This window comes from Choristoneura fumiferana, chromosome Z (genome assembly GCF_025370935.1).
Source record: "Choristoneura fumiferana chromosome Z, NRCan_CFum_1, whole genome shotgun sequence".
Classification (NCBI taxonomy): domain Eukaryota; kingdom Metazoa; phylum Arthropoda; class Insecta; order Lepidoptera; family Tortricidae; genus Choristoneura; species Choristoneura fumiferana.
In genome coordinates, this window is record NC_133472.1 from 8,924,407 (window position 1) to 8,941,988 (window position 17,582).

At 39.3% G+C, this 17,582-nt stretch overlaps 1 protein-coding gene across 15 annotated transcripts in view; it reads right to left on the reverse strand.

Annotated features, from left to right (window-relative positions):
* The window catches only part of raskol (Ras GTPase-activating protein raskol), a 183,630-nt gene that overhangs the window by 62,772 nt on the left and 103,276 nt on the right, over positions 1-17,582 (reverse strand). For 4 of the 15 annotated variants that reach the window (XM_074084962.1, XM_074084950.1, XM_074084955.1 and 1 more), the window contains exon 2: positions 13,184-13,396. The exons of 9 other annotated variants lie outside the window; for them this stretch is intronic. In XM_074084962.1, coding sequence (XP_073941063.1) covers positions 13,184-13,358 — 175 coding nt within the window. In that variant the 5' untranslated portion in view covers positions 13,359-13,396. Of the gene's footprint in view, positions 1-1,115; positions 1,323-13,183; positions 13,397-17,582 lie in introns of those variants that run through there. 2 more of the 15 variants (XM_074111590.1, XM_074111581.1) reach the window with 2 other exon arrangements.

A 17,582-nucleotide genomic window follows, 5' to 3' on the forward strand; every position in this document is an offset into this window, starting at 1 on the left:
ATGAAGCCAAATAGAGTCCTTGAAGCAAAGTTTTGAAATGCGTAAGTTTTACTTCTGGCTGTGCGTGCGTGCATCACGCCAAATACCTACTTGATGTTGATGGATGAACTTGCCAACTATAATATATATATATTTTTATACTTAATGAAAGACGGATTTTAACGGATTTATTTTTGGCGCTGCTTACACTACTCACGTAAGAAAAAAGTAGTCTTTTAGAATAGTTTTTATCACATGACGTCACATTGCAACTAAAAAGATATGACTTCGACTCCCGGGCAAGCTTTAAAAACATTTTGGTGACAAAAAATAAATCTACACAAAAATGATTGTTGACAAGAAACAGAATATGAAATCGTTCGAGCGTACCAAAAGTATTTTCTTTGATGACAATTGAACCGAGAAGTAATGGTCACGTCCGACGCTCGATCCTAGGATTTTTGAAAGGTATGCCTTGAAAATGTGAAAAGTAGTTAGCGACCTTTGAAATTCGCTGTTTTTAATATTTACTTACATCTCATAATTTGCTTCATTTCGCTCTAGAATAAAGTATGCTATTAAGAATCCTTTATCCATAAAACACAAATTCAGCTAAGTAGCAGCTTGTTGATAGTATAAGTTAGAAGGTGAATGTCATTGCAAAGGGTGACGATCGGTGTGGAAGTGCGGCAGGCTAAATATAGGCTGCCCACATACGGAGCAGTCCAGCGGCGTGTGATACGATGCTGGGGCCAGCAGAGTCAATCGATTTGCTGGATGATTAATTGATTATTACACTACACTTCCCTACAGTGCCCTACGAGGCCACTACCGACTGCCGCCGCCGCGAAACTTGACAATTGTACACACGAGAGCTCGTCTTTGACATTTGAAAGTCCGAATTGATGCGATTATGTAACTTACATAAACTTGTTTACAAACTTGTTCGGTAAGGCAAACTAAAGAGTTTATGTACGTAAAGATTTGCTACGGATATTCCGCGATTCGTAACGACAATTTGTGAATCGAACACAACACGGTCAATGGATTCGACTTTTAAACTTTGAAAATTACGTCGCGGACGATGATTAAATTAACCTCGAAGTCGTGCGAATCATGGAACTTAATGTACCTACTTAGTTAATAACAGCGTCGGTATTTTTTAAAAACAGTGTAACACACTACAGTCTATTGTGAGGTATCAAACAAAAGCACGGTCACAGATGTAATTCCACAAGCGGAGATCCTGCGTATTGTGGGCGCGTGGCGAGGCACAACCGAGGGCCACTCGTGGGCCGAGGCGAGGCGCGGGCCGGTGGGAACGTTCGGCGCGCGGCGCGGTCTCCTGCCGACTGTTGTGTTTACCAACCATCCAGCTCAACGCGCGACGCACCTAGGGCTACCACTATCCTCGTGTGACTAAGGATTTCCATAACAATTTACCCATTCGTACTGAGATTTCCAGCATGCGACTTCCTCGTAAAGTGAACCGAGATTATTGTAACTATGAGGGTAAGTGTAACTGTAGCTTTAGTCTCTCATCTTATAGCTTCTTGTGTGAAGGGATTACTATTTAGTTCAATTAAGTTTATTTCCTCTTTGAATTAAAGGTACATCTCTTTACAAAATACAATAAGGCTACGTGTGCAAGCAAAACCCCGTAGTTATACGAGTAACACCGGTTCAGTTAGGGTTCATCTTACTATAATTGTTTTTTGGAGTCTTTTTGTATTTTTTTATTTCAACTCCAAATTTGATACTTTTACAGGTATCCCGTGAAACCATATCGAAAATACAAACTGAGACATGGATGCACAGAAAAACCAGAAAAAGAGACCAGCACTGGGAATCGAACCCAGGTCCTCAGCAATCCGTGCTGCGTGCTATAACCCCTACACCACTGCTGGACCAGCAGTATTTTCGATATGGTTCATCTTACGTCAAAAATAATGTATGCATCATTCTTGTTTTAATGCCTGTATTATTTATGGAAGCCAAGCGAAGCGTTAGCAGGCCTCCGACGTGGTGGACTGACGACATCGTGAAAATTGCGGGTAACCGGTAGATGCAAGTGGCGAGTTGTCTTTCATTGTGGCGTTCTAAGGGGGAGGCCTTTGTTCAGCAGTGACCGTCTTCTGGCTGATGATGGTGATTATTATTTATGGAGCTCAGTGCCGTTTGGTAACCCTTATTTACTTATGCGCCACGGCCGAGTGCATCTACGACTTAAAGGTTGGTTTGCAGAAAAAAAACCTAGCTCGATAAGATACCGAGCTTCGGGGCCCTTATCGCCACCTTCGCTTATCAAAGGATGTGAAATCTTTGAAAGCACGTGTCGGATTAGGCAAGTGAGCAATATTAAAATCAAAAAATAACCCGATGAATAATTACTTTGTTACAATATGAATGTCCATAAATAAGAACACCAACAAATAACTACTATTAAAGAATATGAATGAAAAAACAATTTCATTCATGAATTGCAAAACAAAAAGTTATCTCAAAGATAGAATTACCTAAGGTAAACGTACAAGTGCAGCTCGACACGCTAATTCCCAATAGACGACACCCTGCTGTCATCTCTATTGCTAATGGCATAAGAATAAAAATGCCAGCTACTGGGACAGCTACGAGCACTCGTAGGTTTACCTTATAAGATGCTACAGAATTTACACATAAATCACTCTAAATCACTCTTATAAAAATAAGGTTGTACAGGACACCTAAAACCTGAGTTTATGTCACGCACTTAAATAAAGCCTTAACGATATTAAGGGGCTGTTTCACCATCCATTGATTAGTGTTAACTGACGGTTAAATGTGATGCCGTCTCCATTTGTTTTGTTCGAATAGATGGTTAAACAGCCCCTAAATAGAGCGCTCGTACATACCAAACCAAAGCCAGTCGAGTTCATCGTCGCTCCACGCGGGGTCCATGTGCTCAGCCGTAGCCGTAAGCAAGTTTTAAGCGTGCAGTGCACTAATTGAAACTTCACTTGTACAAATTAACACTGATAGCCGAAACGGGGGCACGCAGCTTCACCATACTTCGATAAAACCTCCGCGATTCCCCCTTCATAGCCATTCGATGGGGCGCGTAGCAGATGTAATGAACCTACATGTAAACACTGATATATATGTTTGGACTAACGTTAGTGTGTACAACGACAACTGTGCAATGATTGAGCAACGGTGATAAATAGCCGCGATGCGATAGGAAAGTAGGACCGTTGTGTCACAAATTTATTATTACATATAAGTAAAAATACATAAACTGCTAATTTAACACTACTTATGCCTAACTAACTCGAAACAATATTCGATATTTTGCAGGCTTCAGCAAAGAGTAGACGGTTTATTTAATTTCAAGCTATTCATATTTTTATTATTAAGACGTGATGCAGATCACGGTTAGTAACTAAATTTTGAATACGAAAGAAGAAAAAGTCATTAAAAAGATTCATCATAAAAGTCCAGTTTCAAAAAATCCTAAATTGTTTACACGTCGCCAAGATTTATGTCGGCCAAACGCCGGAAGGAGTAGATAAACATAACTTTTCACGGGTATAATTAACATATAAACAAAGTAAAAGCTTAGGTCGGTGCCGTCGTCGAAGGCGTAAACAGTACAAAAGGAAGAACAAAATGTGAACTGAACTACATATAGACGAGCTGACTGAGTCAACACTGTCATGCCGCCATGCTTGAACGTGGGGCGCGCGCAGGACGCTGACTCCGAACGCAGTGTAGGAACGAGTACAACGCTGATTTCGCCGAGAAAGCAAAAAAAACTAAAAAAATTGTAGCACTACTTGCTCTACTTAGTGCCTACTTTTGGCCTGCATAGATGCTAAATATGTAAATAGATACATAATACGATGCCCTATAGTGCTACGATAAACACGTTATCCTCGACTGTATTCCTCACAGTACAAACCTAACCTGACTGTGTATGCGAAAGGCTTTTCTAATATACTCGTAGTTATACTCTACAAGGATGTAAAGTTGGACCCGATAGACAAAGATTGGATAGCAAAGTATAATATGTTTACACGTAGATCGTATTGGTTAAATCACAAGTCATGCTTTAAAATGTTTGTGATTTTTCATCCTGCCGTGAAGCGATGAAACACGTTCCTGGCCCAATTGGTATGCGTGAAATAGCACATCTGCATTGCCGCTGGATGCGGGAATAATATTTTTGGCACGAAACAGTTAAAATCAGGCCAAATCACAACACGGAACTGGATTATTTGCTATTTATGGGAATGTATAGAGTGTGAGTAATCATTTTACAAAAGACTTATAACGAGCTTTGCAGATTTATTTATCTACAACTACCAAAGATAATTCAAGCTATTTAATTTATGCAAAAATTTATATCACCTATAATGAACTTCATTGAACAGAATAATATTTGTACTTTGTACTAAAATAAATGCAGTGCTATTTAGAGCCATGTTTTCAATTATATTTACTGTTTATGTTAGCAAAGTTCAGTATGTTTATTGGTCCCAGTTTGCAAGAGTAAATTACGGGGGCGTGGGTAAAACAACTAATAAACAATTTGACGGAGGATGTCCAACATGTTTCAATTCGGGATTGAACGGATGCACCCACGTTCAGATTCGGAAGCATTCCATGGGCCCTCAGAACGTCTCTCTCGCTCATACATGGTATTGTTTTACAGAACAGCAATACATGATATAAATAGTATGGCGCAGAATCGGTGAGTAACTGTGTTCTCGTATTCACAGCATCGACGGTAATATCGACATCCGGCGGTAGAGCGGCGTGTGTCAGACAAACAGACTGTGATTACTGCTTTTAATTATCACGTCTTCTGAATGTTCTACTGACTTGATTCAAGCAAAGTTGTAAACGGCGCTGCTTAGCATTTCACCTTTCCATTCGAAACAATGAAGTCTAATTATAATTTGTGAGAATAATATCTACATTGCTTGATGAAAAGTGAGATATCGCGTCAGCGCGTGAGTTGGACAGCAAAGGGTGTTGTTAGTGGGTGCTCGTAAATACGTTAAGACCTGTGCTTTAGAGAGCGTAACAAAAAGCTAACGCTTTCTTTTGCGTTGCAGTTTGCTGTTCTTTTTAATTGCTCGTTCGTTCGCTCCAAGTTCGCTCACTCGATCAGTGGACGTGATGAACTGTTCTGTCTCTTGAGTTCCATCCAATAATGAGTAACGTAATACTAAAATGTAAGGGGTAGATGTCTAGAGTACTTTTATAATGTATTTAAAAGTTTTTAAGACGAAATCAAACACAGATCAACCGATCAGTGTTCAACTTTATATAACACTTATCAGAAAAATTGCATTGCATGCCAATTATTATATATTGCAATTCGGTTTGAAAAAAAAAACAAATACAAATAAAGGTACATACTTAGTAGGAAATACGGTAATAGTGTTTGCAACAAACAGGTAAATATACCCTCCCTCATTACATCAAATATTTAAATGTATTATTTTGTTTAAATGAGTTTTTTTTTTCAAAAGTATATCAAAACCCACAACACAACATTGGCCTCCAAGGAAGGCCCCGGATTTAGATGGCAACTGATTGATAATTGTACCTACTTATTATTTAACATATAAACTTTGTCATAATTGAAAAACAGGTGGCAGTATACATATTCATATTTCTATTACCGTATTTATCTCCTACTAATAATCTTTTAGACAACTATAAAACTCACACGTTCCTGGGAATAATCATTATCTAGCAATTGAAGACTTACCTGTAACAAAAACAACAAGATAAATAAAATACTCGTAGAAAAAACGAATGAACTAATTCTGCGCAATAAATGTGATATAAATAATTAGCAATTAATTCCGCTTAACTAATTTTATTTATGCTGTGATGAAATTTCTTAACTATCTTGCCGGGTCATCAAAGCCCAAAGGCTAGGCCAAGGGTTCCCAAACAGTAAGATACGGCGCCCTAGGGTGCTATGGTAAGTAACCAGGGCTCCTGCTAAGCCGGAAACTGAGGTAATCTGGCCTATGAGTGAGAGATATCTAACTTGCGCGCCGCTGTTAATATCACTTGGTGTCGAATACAGGCCCAGTCGCAATGTGACTCATTTCTTAACGAACGCTGAATCACTTGTTTTCATGGACGGGAAGAAAAGCACTATAATAATAATCATGGCCACGATACTAAATACTTGCTATATCGAGCCAATCTTTAACACAGTATGTATCTCAATCAGGAATTTAAAAGTGCAAAATACGAGTACCTCCATTTGAAACAGAAAACTTTCTCAAACGTAGGTGTAATTGGCTACTTACAGCTACTATTACCTGATTGTGGATGCAAATACTGTCGCTTCTCGCTTTTACTCGTAAGTTTCCTCTGGTAAATCCGAAAGGAAAATTTATGATTTTAGCAGGCTCGGAAAATACGTAGGGTTCATCGTAGTGTCGAAAGTAATCGACTGATCATCAGTTTTAAAAAATATATATTTTTGGGTAATATATAAATAACCCTAAGTAAGGCGAAATCGTTACTTCTACAGAAATTATTCTAAGTTAAATTATTGTTATTGCTATTATAGTATTGTAATTGAAAGGACGTGAAAATGGCAGGGGTTCTTATGTAATCAATTAATCATAATCACATAATAAATATGAGACCATTTTTTATTTACCTGCGAATACAGTTACTATGAGGCAAACTAATCACATCCGGGGATGGCGTAACAGTTGGTGAACTTAGTGTTGCTGCTAAACGTTGTGGGCCACAACTCGTGGCATTCCTTCCATTTATGACCATCGGATCACACAATGTTGTGATACTGTTCTAACAGCCACTTTCCTGGAGTCAATGACAGTTTTGCGTACACTACATCTTTAGACAAATGAAGTAAAACTACCAAAGTAAAACTACATCCCTACAAAGTTTAGCTCTTTTTCTGTCAAAGAATGTGGCCAGATAGAACAGTTTCTTAGAGTCAAGGCAGGCAAAAACCATAGACAATTTAGTAATGATCCGCTCCGGAGCGTAACTAGTTTTTTGTATTCGGTGCGCTCTCTCTGTCAAGATCTGTAGCCAGTTTTCTCTCGGCAAACCTGGTTCACGTATATGGGGCTATTAACAACACTACACCACCTTTAGACGATCAAGCAGTCCGAGATATTTCTCGGTATAGAAGCAAATTATTAGGCTAATACAAAGTAATCATTAAAACAAACGCTATGTTTTGTACATGAAAACAAACAGAAAGTGTCGATACATGCAAAAACATTAGAAACTATGAGGGTTGTGGAAACACAGATCGCTGCAGGCGAAGTACTCTTTGACGTCTTTGAACTTCTAAACATTACGGATCTCCACACCGAATCGTCTACGTAAACGTCTATGCAAGACTCACTCAAAAGAAATAAGGCGTGTTCCTAAAATAGTCATACAGATGAAACAATTCCGACGGACAAGACTGAGTTCGAAGAAGTGGGATGTTTTAATTCGGCCTCAATTGAGGACAAAGGCGGGTCTTGTGTCGCGAATTGCCCATGACGCGACGCGGGTCGACCAACTCTTTGATAATGTTATTGTTGGAAAATTATATGACCATACTTCATTCCAACGTACATTTGTTAGACAGTTGGCGTGAGCAATTGAGCATGGTAGTGTGTATATGTTTTATCTTGTCACTAAAGAAAAATGTTAAAAGGAATGATTATTAGTAAAACGCATGAAAGCATTTGGAGGTAAATTCAATTACGTGTACTTTGCTCGTCTTCAAAGCGGTACGTATATTGATGAAACCTCGTCACACAGGGTGAGTTGAGTTCTGATTCAGGATGTGCACTGAGTGTCTTCCGTTCTCCGGTTTGGACAAATTAGATCATAGGTACAATGTCCTGATAGAATTGTTTATTGACCCACTCAAATCTATCAAAATGAACAGTTTTTTGTTCCATAGACTCAAGTGATTGCCGACCACCAGTACATACATACATCTTCCTGTGCTCCGACACTCCGACTTCTTAGGTCTAAAAAGCACGAAATTTTTAGGGACTTTTTTAATTTTATAACGCATCGGGTCTTACTGTACTTAATGTTGTTACGTTTTATTGATGAAAAAAAGCCAAAAGGCCCGAAGCCAATTGATGGATTTTATTTAAATAAAGTATAGAAATTCCTGTAACTTTGCATGTATACTTAAGTCGAGTGTAGTACGGTCACCTGTAGAGCAAAGGTTATAGCCCCGTGTATGTACCTACAGCCATTACGTTACGGGGCGGGGGGATCTTTTTTCTGCCGCTGATTGTTAATGCCTTAGACTAACGCCATATCTTACGAGCTTGTTGGCTAGGACTAATAATATGGCAATTTATCGTAATTTTTTTAGCAATAGTACCGTGACCGAGCTAATCTCAATCGCCAAAGTTAAACCTCAACGGCTAAAGTAACCCGATCTTACGGTATTCAATCGGGTATGGATAAAATTAGAATTAATATCATATCATTAATGTCGTTAACTTACTCGAATAATTAAATTTATTACGGATCTTTCATCACGTGACATGTATAATTGCATAGTTATATAATGGATATATATACTTAAATAAGAGGCGCTTCGTTTTCCTGCTCAATTTCCTGTGGTAATTTACATAAAATTTATTAATAAATCAACCGTTAATGTTTTAATATCATCCGTTACTCAGATCCGTCTGTTTGCCATCATTATACCATATTTATGTACTTATAGAGTGCCTGTGTACTTAGAGAGCGGTGTTTTGCTCGGGTCAGTCAGTGCACAGTGCATAGTAAAATAATGTGCAAGAGAGCATTGAATCAAATGGCGCAAACTCCTTTAGGCATAGGCTGTATAAAATAGCTTAGGCTTTTTTTTTGAAATATTTGGGTGATTATTCCGATGAGCATGCGCGCTCCTTAAATATATTACTACTCTTATCTGAAAAAAGTATTTATTTATCTTAGGCAAAAACAAAAGCAGGAATAAGTGTTGTTATTTATTTTATTTTTATTTTTTATTTGACTGGATGGCAAACGAGCAAGTACTTACTATTTACTTACATTACTTACTTACTTACTTACCATGTGTTACTTAGCATTTTATTTTTGCTGATTTTTATGACGAATAAGTACAGGGGTTTTTGCTGACTTCACTTTTCGTTGATTGTACTAGCAATATGTCACGCGAACTCCAAACCTGTATCAAATTTTAAGTCAATCCGATCACAAGGAGTGGGTGAAATCCGACTTACAGGATTTGAATACACTTACATGTGATGTGGTCCGCGGACCGGGAGACGAGCTGTCGGTAGGCCTCCAACAAGATGGAGCGACGACTTGGTTAAGATCGCGGGATCGCGGTGGATGCGGAAAGCGCAAGACCGATCTGAGTGGAGAGCCTTGGGGGAGGCCTATGTCCAGCAGTGGACGTCTTTCGGCTGACATGATGATGATGATGACATGTGAGTATACATTGAAACAATGCATGTCGAATAAAAAAACTGTATAATACTGAATACACCATGGAATGTTGTACCTATCGATGTAGTTATCAGATTGCTATAAGTTATATACCTACGAATAATCTATGCTATATCAAATGGAATACTACTAAAAATCAAATAAAAATGGATACTGTTAAAATCACGCAGCTTGTCATGGAAAAGCAAGAAACATCTGATTAATGTACATCTGGAGTATTGCTCTTTATGGATGTGAAACGTGGACACTGACACAGAAGGATAGGGCAAGACTGGAAGCCTTTGAGATGTGGTGCTGGAGGAGAATGAAAGGAATAAGTTGGATGGGAAGGAAGAACAATGAGGAAGTCTTGAGAATGGTTGAAGAACGGAGAATAATCCTGAACACAATAGATGCTAGACGCGGTAATATGATCGGGCATTTGATACGACACGACGACTTCTTCAAAACAATTCTGGAAGGAAAGATCGAGGTAAGAGAGGAAGAGGTCGACCTAGGCATAATTATGTATGAATAGTAATTTGTTTCCTGCAATACGCATATCGTGCACTACGGTACCAGGAAAATCGGTGTAATTAGATGGTGCGTCGATGTAATGATTTGAAATGCAACATTTTCACGCTCTGTAATCTAAAATTCGTAGGGGCTTTAAATAACGATAATTCTTTCGTATTTTTGAGTTTATAAACCTATAGACAATTTACCTAAAATATAGTTTAAGTATGAAGTTATACACTTTCGTGATTTTCACTCACAGTCAAAATTCCCGTGTGGTGTCGGGTTAGAATTACACCTCTCCATTTCTTCCGTGGATGTCGTAAGAGGCGACTGAGGATATAGGTTAAGGTATACCGTAGGCGACAGGCTAGCAACCTGTCACTATTGTACCGTTTTTGTCAAACCTAAAATTGCTAAAAGTGGCTCCGAAGCGGTAACGTTTCGTGTGCTCTGCCTACCTCATTTGGGAATACAAGCGAGATGTTTGTGTGTGTGTGTGTGTGTGTGTGTGTGTGTGTGTGTGTGTGTGCGTGCGTGCGTGCGTGCGTGCGTGCGTGCGTGCGTGCGTGCGTGCGTGCGTGCGTGCGTGCGTGCGTGCGTGTGCGTGCGAGTGCGAGTGCGAGTGCGAGTGCGAGTGCGAGTGCGTGTGCGTGTGCGTGTGCGTGTGCGTGTGCGTGTGCGTGTGCGTGTGCGTGTGCGTGTGCGTGTGCGTGTGCGTGTGCGTGTGCGTGTGCGTGTGCGTGTGCGTGTGCGTGTGCGTGTGCGTGTGCGTGTGCGTGTGCGTGTGCGTGTGCGTGTGCGTGTGCGTGTGCGTGTGCGTGTGCGTGTGCGTGTGCGTGTGCGTGTGCGTGTGCGTGTGCGTGTGCGTGTGCGTGTGCGTGTGCGTGTGCGTGTGCGTGTGTGTGTGTGTGTGTGTCAAAATACCACAAACGGGACTTATCACGCTAAAACACACGAGTAATATTTACCTCGACGTTTCGACCACATTATTCGTACTCCTTACTCATGTGTTTTAGCGTGATAAGTTTCGTTTGCGGTATTTTGACTAAGAATGAAGTTGTTTTGCACAGTAAGAGATTCCGGAATACGGAGACTCGCTGCAGAACTGAAGTCACCGATATAGCTCAATGAATTTGTGTTGAAGTGACTCTGGGCAGGCCACATCGCTCGAAAAACAGACAACCGTCAGAGTAGAAAAACTAAGAGAGATGACCGCGAACTGGAAAAAGCGCAGGCCTCCCACTAGGTGGACTGAAGTCATCGCGAGTTGTGGACAACCGGTAGATACAGGTGGCAAGTTATTCATTGTGGCGTTCTTCGGGAAGCCTTTGTTCAACAGTGGAGGTGTTCTAACTGATGCTGATGAAACTTATAGATGGAGACATTTATAGATTGCATTCTAGTTACATTATCAAAATCGTAATGGATGTCGTTTCCTCGACGCGATAGCGTCACGAGTAGGTACCTTTTATATTACAGTTTTCGTTATTCATTAGTTTCATTACGCAATTATAACATGGTACTATTTCAATCCTTAATACATATCTGATTTCATACCGAAGGACATACTTATACGGAGTTGAAGAAATATTTGATTATTATGTGTAATTAGTAGGGTTTACGTAAAGGCATGGAAACTGTGCCGTGGGAGTTGTATTGTCTGCGCACGGGCAAGCGGCGTCGCGACGCACTAGGCCTATACACCGCAGTGTCAGTTACTTTAATGGACAGCTCATTGTTTCAAAGCTAAACAAATGAAGGATTACTTCACAAGATTGCCAAGCTACGTCCTTTCACGCTCTTTGCTGTGCACAAAGACAATATTGTTTCCGAGTAAGGGTTATGGCGTGAGGTATTGTTTCACTGCCAATACGAGGTACAGTTTGACTTGATTAATTTTAGCATGGTTGCTCAACGAAACGCGTGTGTGTAAAAGTGTATGGGTGAGTAAAAAATTCTTCAACTCGCGAATCTGTAATAATCGTTTATGCTCTTTTCATCTGTACGAGTAGGTACCGAAACTGTGTGACTACAAAAACTTAAAATTTAACATGTCAGTTCAAAGAAAACCGTCATTTTAGGAATGTTGACTCGTTTATTTTTTATAAATACTAGGTAAAATAATTTATTATAATAAACTTATTTACCGAGAAGGAGATGGCGGGACGATCTGGACACGTACGCAAAGGACTGGCCTGACATTGCGTCAGAACGAGAGTTGTGGAGGTCAAGAGGGGAGGCTTTTGCCCAGCAGTGGGACACTATACAGGCTACATAAAAAAAAACTTATTTATTATAGTAACTATACAACCTTATATTCTTGAAGAGTTGGACGGTGGGTTTCTGCCTGAAAACATACATGTGTCGCACAGACAAGTGTACATAGTTGCGATTGCGAAGTAGCAAGGTAAAACATTGTATTTCATAAAAATATATTTTCACAAAGCAACGCCAGAGCCAATCTGTATTTGATATACGTATTTAGTAACTCAGTAATAGACAGAAATATATTTATTCGCTATATCACGAAATGTCCAAAACAACGAACGCAATTCAGAACATTAGTAAGTTCAAGTAACAGATTTACGAGAAACATAAACAGAAAGAAGTGCTATAAATTAGAGCAGCAAGTTTTGGCTGTGCTCTCAAAGTAAATTACATGATCTTTTACGGTAAACGTTGAAGTGCCACCATGCTCTGCATGTTCAGGGGTCATGAAGGTTGAACGCACAAAACGTCACGAAAGCCGACCTTATTCAGAGAGCGGCAGTCTTTTGTCGCGGTCGGTATCATAAACACAATGGTGTGATGATTCATAGATATTTAGCCATCACTAGCCAAGCACGGATGATGCAGATGCTCTACATTACATTTAATGTAATCACGTCAGTGTCAGCTAGAGTTTAAAACGTTGGAGATATCATTTAATTGCATTTCAATTCCTTAAATACTGCTGCTGACATACCCTGATTAACGGTAACTTGAATTACATTAACTGAATTCTTAGGTACCGATAATAACCAAATATTTTTATTTAAACATGTTTTGTACTAAAATAAATTTAAGTGTACATTTTTATAATCTATTATTTACCTATTAACTTTAAGCATCACAGCAAAAACGGTAACAACTAAAAGATCTAGGTATCAAGCTATGTAGAGCATTTATACGCACGAGCGCATAGTACTGCTATCTAGCGGTGAGTAGCTGAAATACTTACAAGCTCGTAGCGCATCAAGAGATGGCGGTAGTGTCGCCGCGCTGCCACCTTGCATGGCCGCCAGGGCGGCGTAAGACTCGCGATCGCATGGTAGAGCTTCACTATATTTTCGTTTTCTGTGTATAATGGACTTCCACATCTTGAATCTCGTAGTCTTCGGCCTTTGTAGACTCATTTCATAGTTTTTACCTTCACTTTACACAAAAACGCCACCTTTTACGGGAACAGAATGTTACAAGTTGTGTCCATCACAGTAGAAAGCCGCTATTATGTTTCTATTGGGTCGAGTGTCAAGTGAGTCGTTACTAACAATTGGCATAATAAATCAGAAAGTCCAGAGCAACAAGATCCAATAATCTTCAATGAGCATAGGGGCGCTGCCCTGCGCGTAATCGGTTGCACGAACTATGTTTGTCATATCAGTATTTTATTTACCAAACAAACATCAGATACACTTTAGATTTACGCAACGCCCGAAATTCCACTTGAACAATGAACGTCATATTTAATTAAAATTCAGCAGTGATTCATAATTAAACTGGCAGAATCAAAATTTATCTAAGCCTTCATTCTAAGGAATATGTTAGCGGCATCAGTCTTTCTCACACAACACGCAATAACTTTTTTAATTTGTTAATTAAATCTTATTATACGTGTCAATGGCAGTATAATTAAATCCTAAGACTAATAAAAGTGTTGTTCAACCGGTCATTAGCACATAGCAGCGTTGAGAACACAATGAATTATCTTAAAACCTCTTTCGCGCTTCTGTAATGAGCATTGTGATAATGGATTGAATTATCCTTGCAACTCCTACGCTTATTACGCAGATAACGGCCGGCAGATGTAATCAACTAGAAGCAGTCACATAATAAATTTCAAAGAAATGAAAGCTTAAAAACAGTCTAATTAATGGTAAATGCTGACCAAAGTAAAACCTAGTCTGTTTAGCCCACAGGTGCGTACACAAAAGAAATCAAATGGAATCCAATGTTTTGAATTAGTTTAAACGGCGCAGTCGGCGCAAAAGATCACGCACACGCTTCGTATATGGCACGGCCAGCAAATTGGATCACATAACCGTCCGTGACACTTTAAGAAATATTATCAGGGGCAATAGCCGTTAGTCGGTACATTTTCTATGTGCATATAAACAAATTGTAGTTCATTTACACATACACTATTATTTTAGACTTAACACGAAAATTTTCAAGGGCCAAACGTCTGCTGATGTCTGTGATAACTCATTTCCTTAACTTTTAATTTGGAAGAAGAAAGTGTTCAAAGTTGATTCGTGTCTCGCGTGCATATTAACTATTATTACGTCCAATAAGTAGTCTCTATCCGACCTTATTTAAGTTTCCTATCTTTACTTTAATTTAAGAGTCGCGCAGATTCATAACTGAACATACAATACTATCTACACTCTCATAACATAAAGGTTGAACATCCCATTTCGAAAACAGAGGTCAGTGATACAATTAACTTGTCAATAATTGGGTGATTTACCCTAAATCCTAATGGTACTGCTCCATACGGCAGTCTATCTTTCTATCTAGCCAGTAACATAAACTAACCGAGCACCAAACGAGCGCAAGTGGAAACAAAGAAAGCACAAAGCAACAAGACTAGTCTAGTCAAGTTTTGTTTTACCTAAAGCAGAGTAGACTTTGGACAGCAGCCAAGGCAGTGCTGAAAAAACTATGCGACAAAGTGCATTGTTGCAGTACCAAAAGAGTTCCCTCGGAATCGGAACAATAGGTCTTTATTTCGAAGCTAATGCTAAATTTAGCATGAAAAGCTTAGTGCGCAAAAAAGTGAACTTGCTCTCTGTTTTATTACTCCTGTTTTATACTTTTATTTCACTTACACTTTTTGTCGCTTCTCTTATTTCTATAAGCTTTTATTTTACCCGTAAAAATCGCACTTCCAGTACTTTTAACTTAATTAATGGTATTGATACAAAAAAGGTACCTATATACTGTACTGTAGATATGACGACAATTCTAGCACAGTTAACAATACATAAAAGTGTAATCATCAAAAAAAGGCTTGTATTTAAACTGAAATTGTTATTGTTAACTAAGGCGTAACATGATGATTATCTAAGACAAATTTCGGGGGAACTCCTAGGTGCTAGGTTGTAATGTACATAAGTTTAGCCATGCACAAAGGAAGATTGCACGTTAACATATGGGTAATTGTTGGCAACATTTGTCTAAGCTCCATTGTTATACCAAAAAGAGCCCAGAGTGAACAGCGTGAGTTACTAACTGAAGCCGATGACTAGGCGTGATTGCTTTTAAACTTTTAACTGACTTTATTTATCTAATGCATCTTTAATCGCTGGATCTTCCCTTTTTGCCAACGCGTGGGGAATTTTGAAGAGTCACATACTACGAGTTTATAAACTCCTCGTATAAACTATAGTAGAGAGCGGCTCGTATATACCTGGGAACTGGTCTTTGAAATCACATCAACCGAAAATACCATTTCAAAATTGTGCTGAATATAAAATACGAGTAGAATGGTAAAGAAGAAAAGGAAATATTAGACAGAACTAAACGCCTGGAACCACGAATCTCAGTATGCACGGTAACAAGCGACGCCCGTCCGGCCACTCGCTATTCCGCAATGTTACCATAACACTAACCAACTCTCGGCGAATAGACTTAAGATAACCTCGTCAAGTAAAAAGTCAAAAATTAATTGAGCTGTAGCTTTAATAATCGGTCCCCTGCCTGATAAAGATTTTAGTTCAGCTTTTTTATGAAAAGAGGCCTATCCTACGAGCATAATTGGCACAAAGAGCCCTCTCTCAAGTGCGAACATTTCACCAAAGGCGTCCTTCCAACGTTACTTAAGCCATAACCATCCAACAGCGGCACTACAGGCGTCGTTTGCATACAATAGGGAACTTTTAAAGATGATTCAACGGTAAATAAAAGTACTTATCATGTTACTTGCGGTCACGACCGATGGAAATAAAGCTTTTAAGAGCTGATAAAGAATTTCAAAAAGATTTTACTCGCGACAGTGTCCGTAAATGAACTAATTACGCACAAGGTATACCAAATGCGTGGGAATTTGCCAACCTACTTAACTCGTGCGGTGAGAAAATTATGAACAAAATTACTTATGAGGTCACGCGCTGATAGTATATAATTTGGAATTACTTATAATCTTAAACAGCTGTCACATAAAAACTGCTGGGTTCCTGTTCGTCTTACGCAAATTACTGTTCCCAATCCGTTTCGTGTCAGGTCAGGTCAAAAAATAATGGTCGACGCATAATCATCATCATCATCATCATCAGCCCGAAGACGTCCACTGCTGGACAAAGGCCTCCCCCTTAGAACGCCACAATGAACGACAACTTGCCACTTGCATCCACCGGTTTCCCGCTACTCTCACGATGTCGTCAGTCCACCTGGTGGGAGGCCTGCCAACGCTTCGTCTTCCGGTTCGTGGTCGCCACTCGAGGACTTTTCTCCCCCAACGGTTATCTGTTCTTCGAGCGATGTGGCCTGCCCATTGCCACTTCAATTTGCATATTTTTCCAGCTATGTCAGTGACTTTAGACTTGTGACTTTGTCGACGCATAATGTTGTGAGTAAATTCACTAGAATTATGAAATGTAAGTTAGAACAATGAAACCGACGTAAGTATAGTTGGGCTATTACTCATCTCCAAAACCTCATTGCCGAAGGCGTGCGGGTACTCCACCCACGCAGTGCTTTGCTGACTGCGGATGACTCAGAGAGCGTCCAATGCTATTTGCATTATTGATGAAGCCTGAGCCTATGTGGAAGTGAGCATTCGCACCCTTTTATACAAAGCCATATTCTTCTTGAGCTAAAGACATCACTTAACTATTTGCGTACGCAGCCAAGTCACATCCGAAAATGAATTATTTAATAAACCATTTGTAACCAATTTATTCAATTTACCTTTTGTGGATCGACACTTAAAAACAATAACTTTTGAATGTTACGATAAAAGGCCTAATTAAGAAAAAAAGACTCAGCCGGGAAACAACGCGCGGATAATCAAGAGGGGAAATTTTATACATAGCAACAAATGCATACAAACATGAAAACGCCGCATCCGAGAAAATGGTGAAATATCGTGTTTGATTTCAAATACAAGTTAGAGTAGTAGACACTATAATCCCACCAAAAACATTATCATGTAAAATTTTGCCAAGACGAGGCCATAGCTAGCACTCGCACTGTCAAAAAGTTATTAGATCTCCTGTAGACTCTATACGCTCTACCCTCCTAAGTCCTCGCGTACTTTATAAAGGATCAATTAATACTAAGAATAACGGAAGAATGTTCTTTATAATGTACAAATTGTTCATTGAATAAAGAATTCTAAGAATTTTCAATAAACAAAG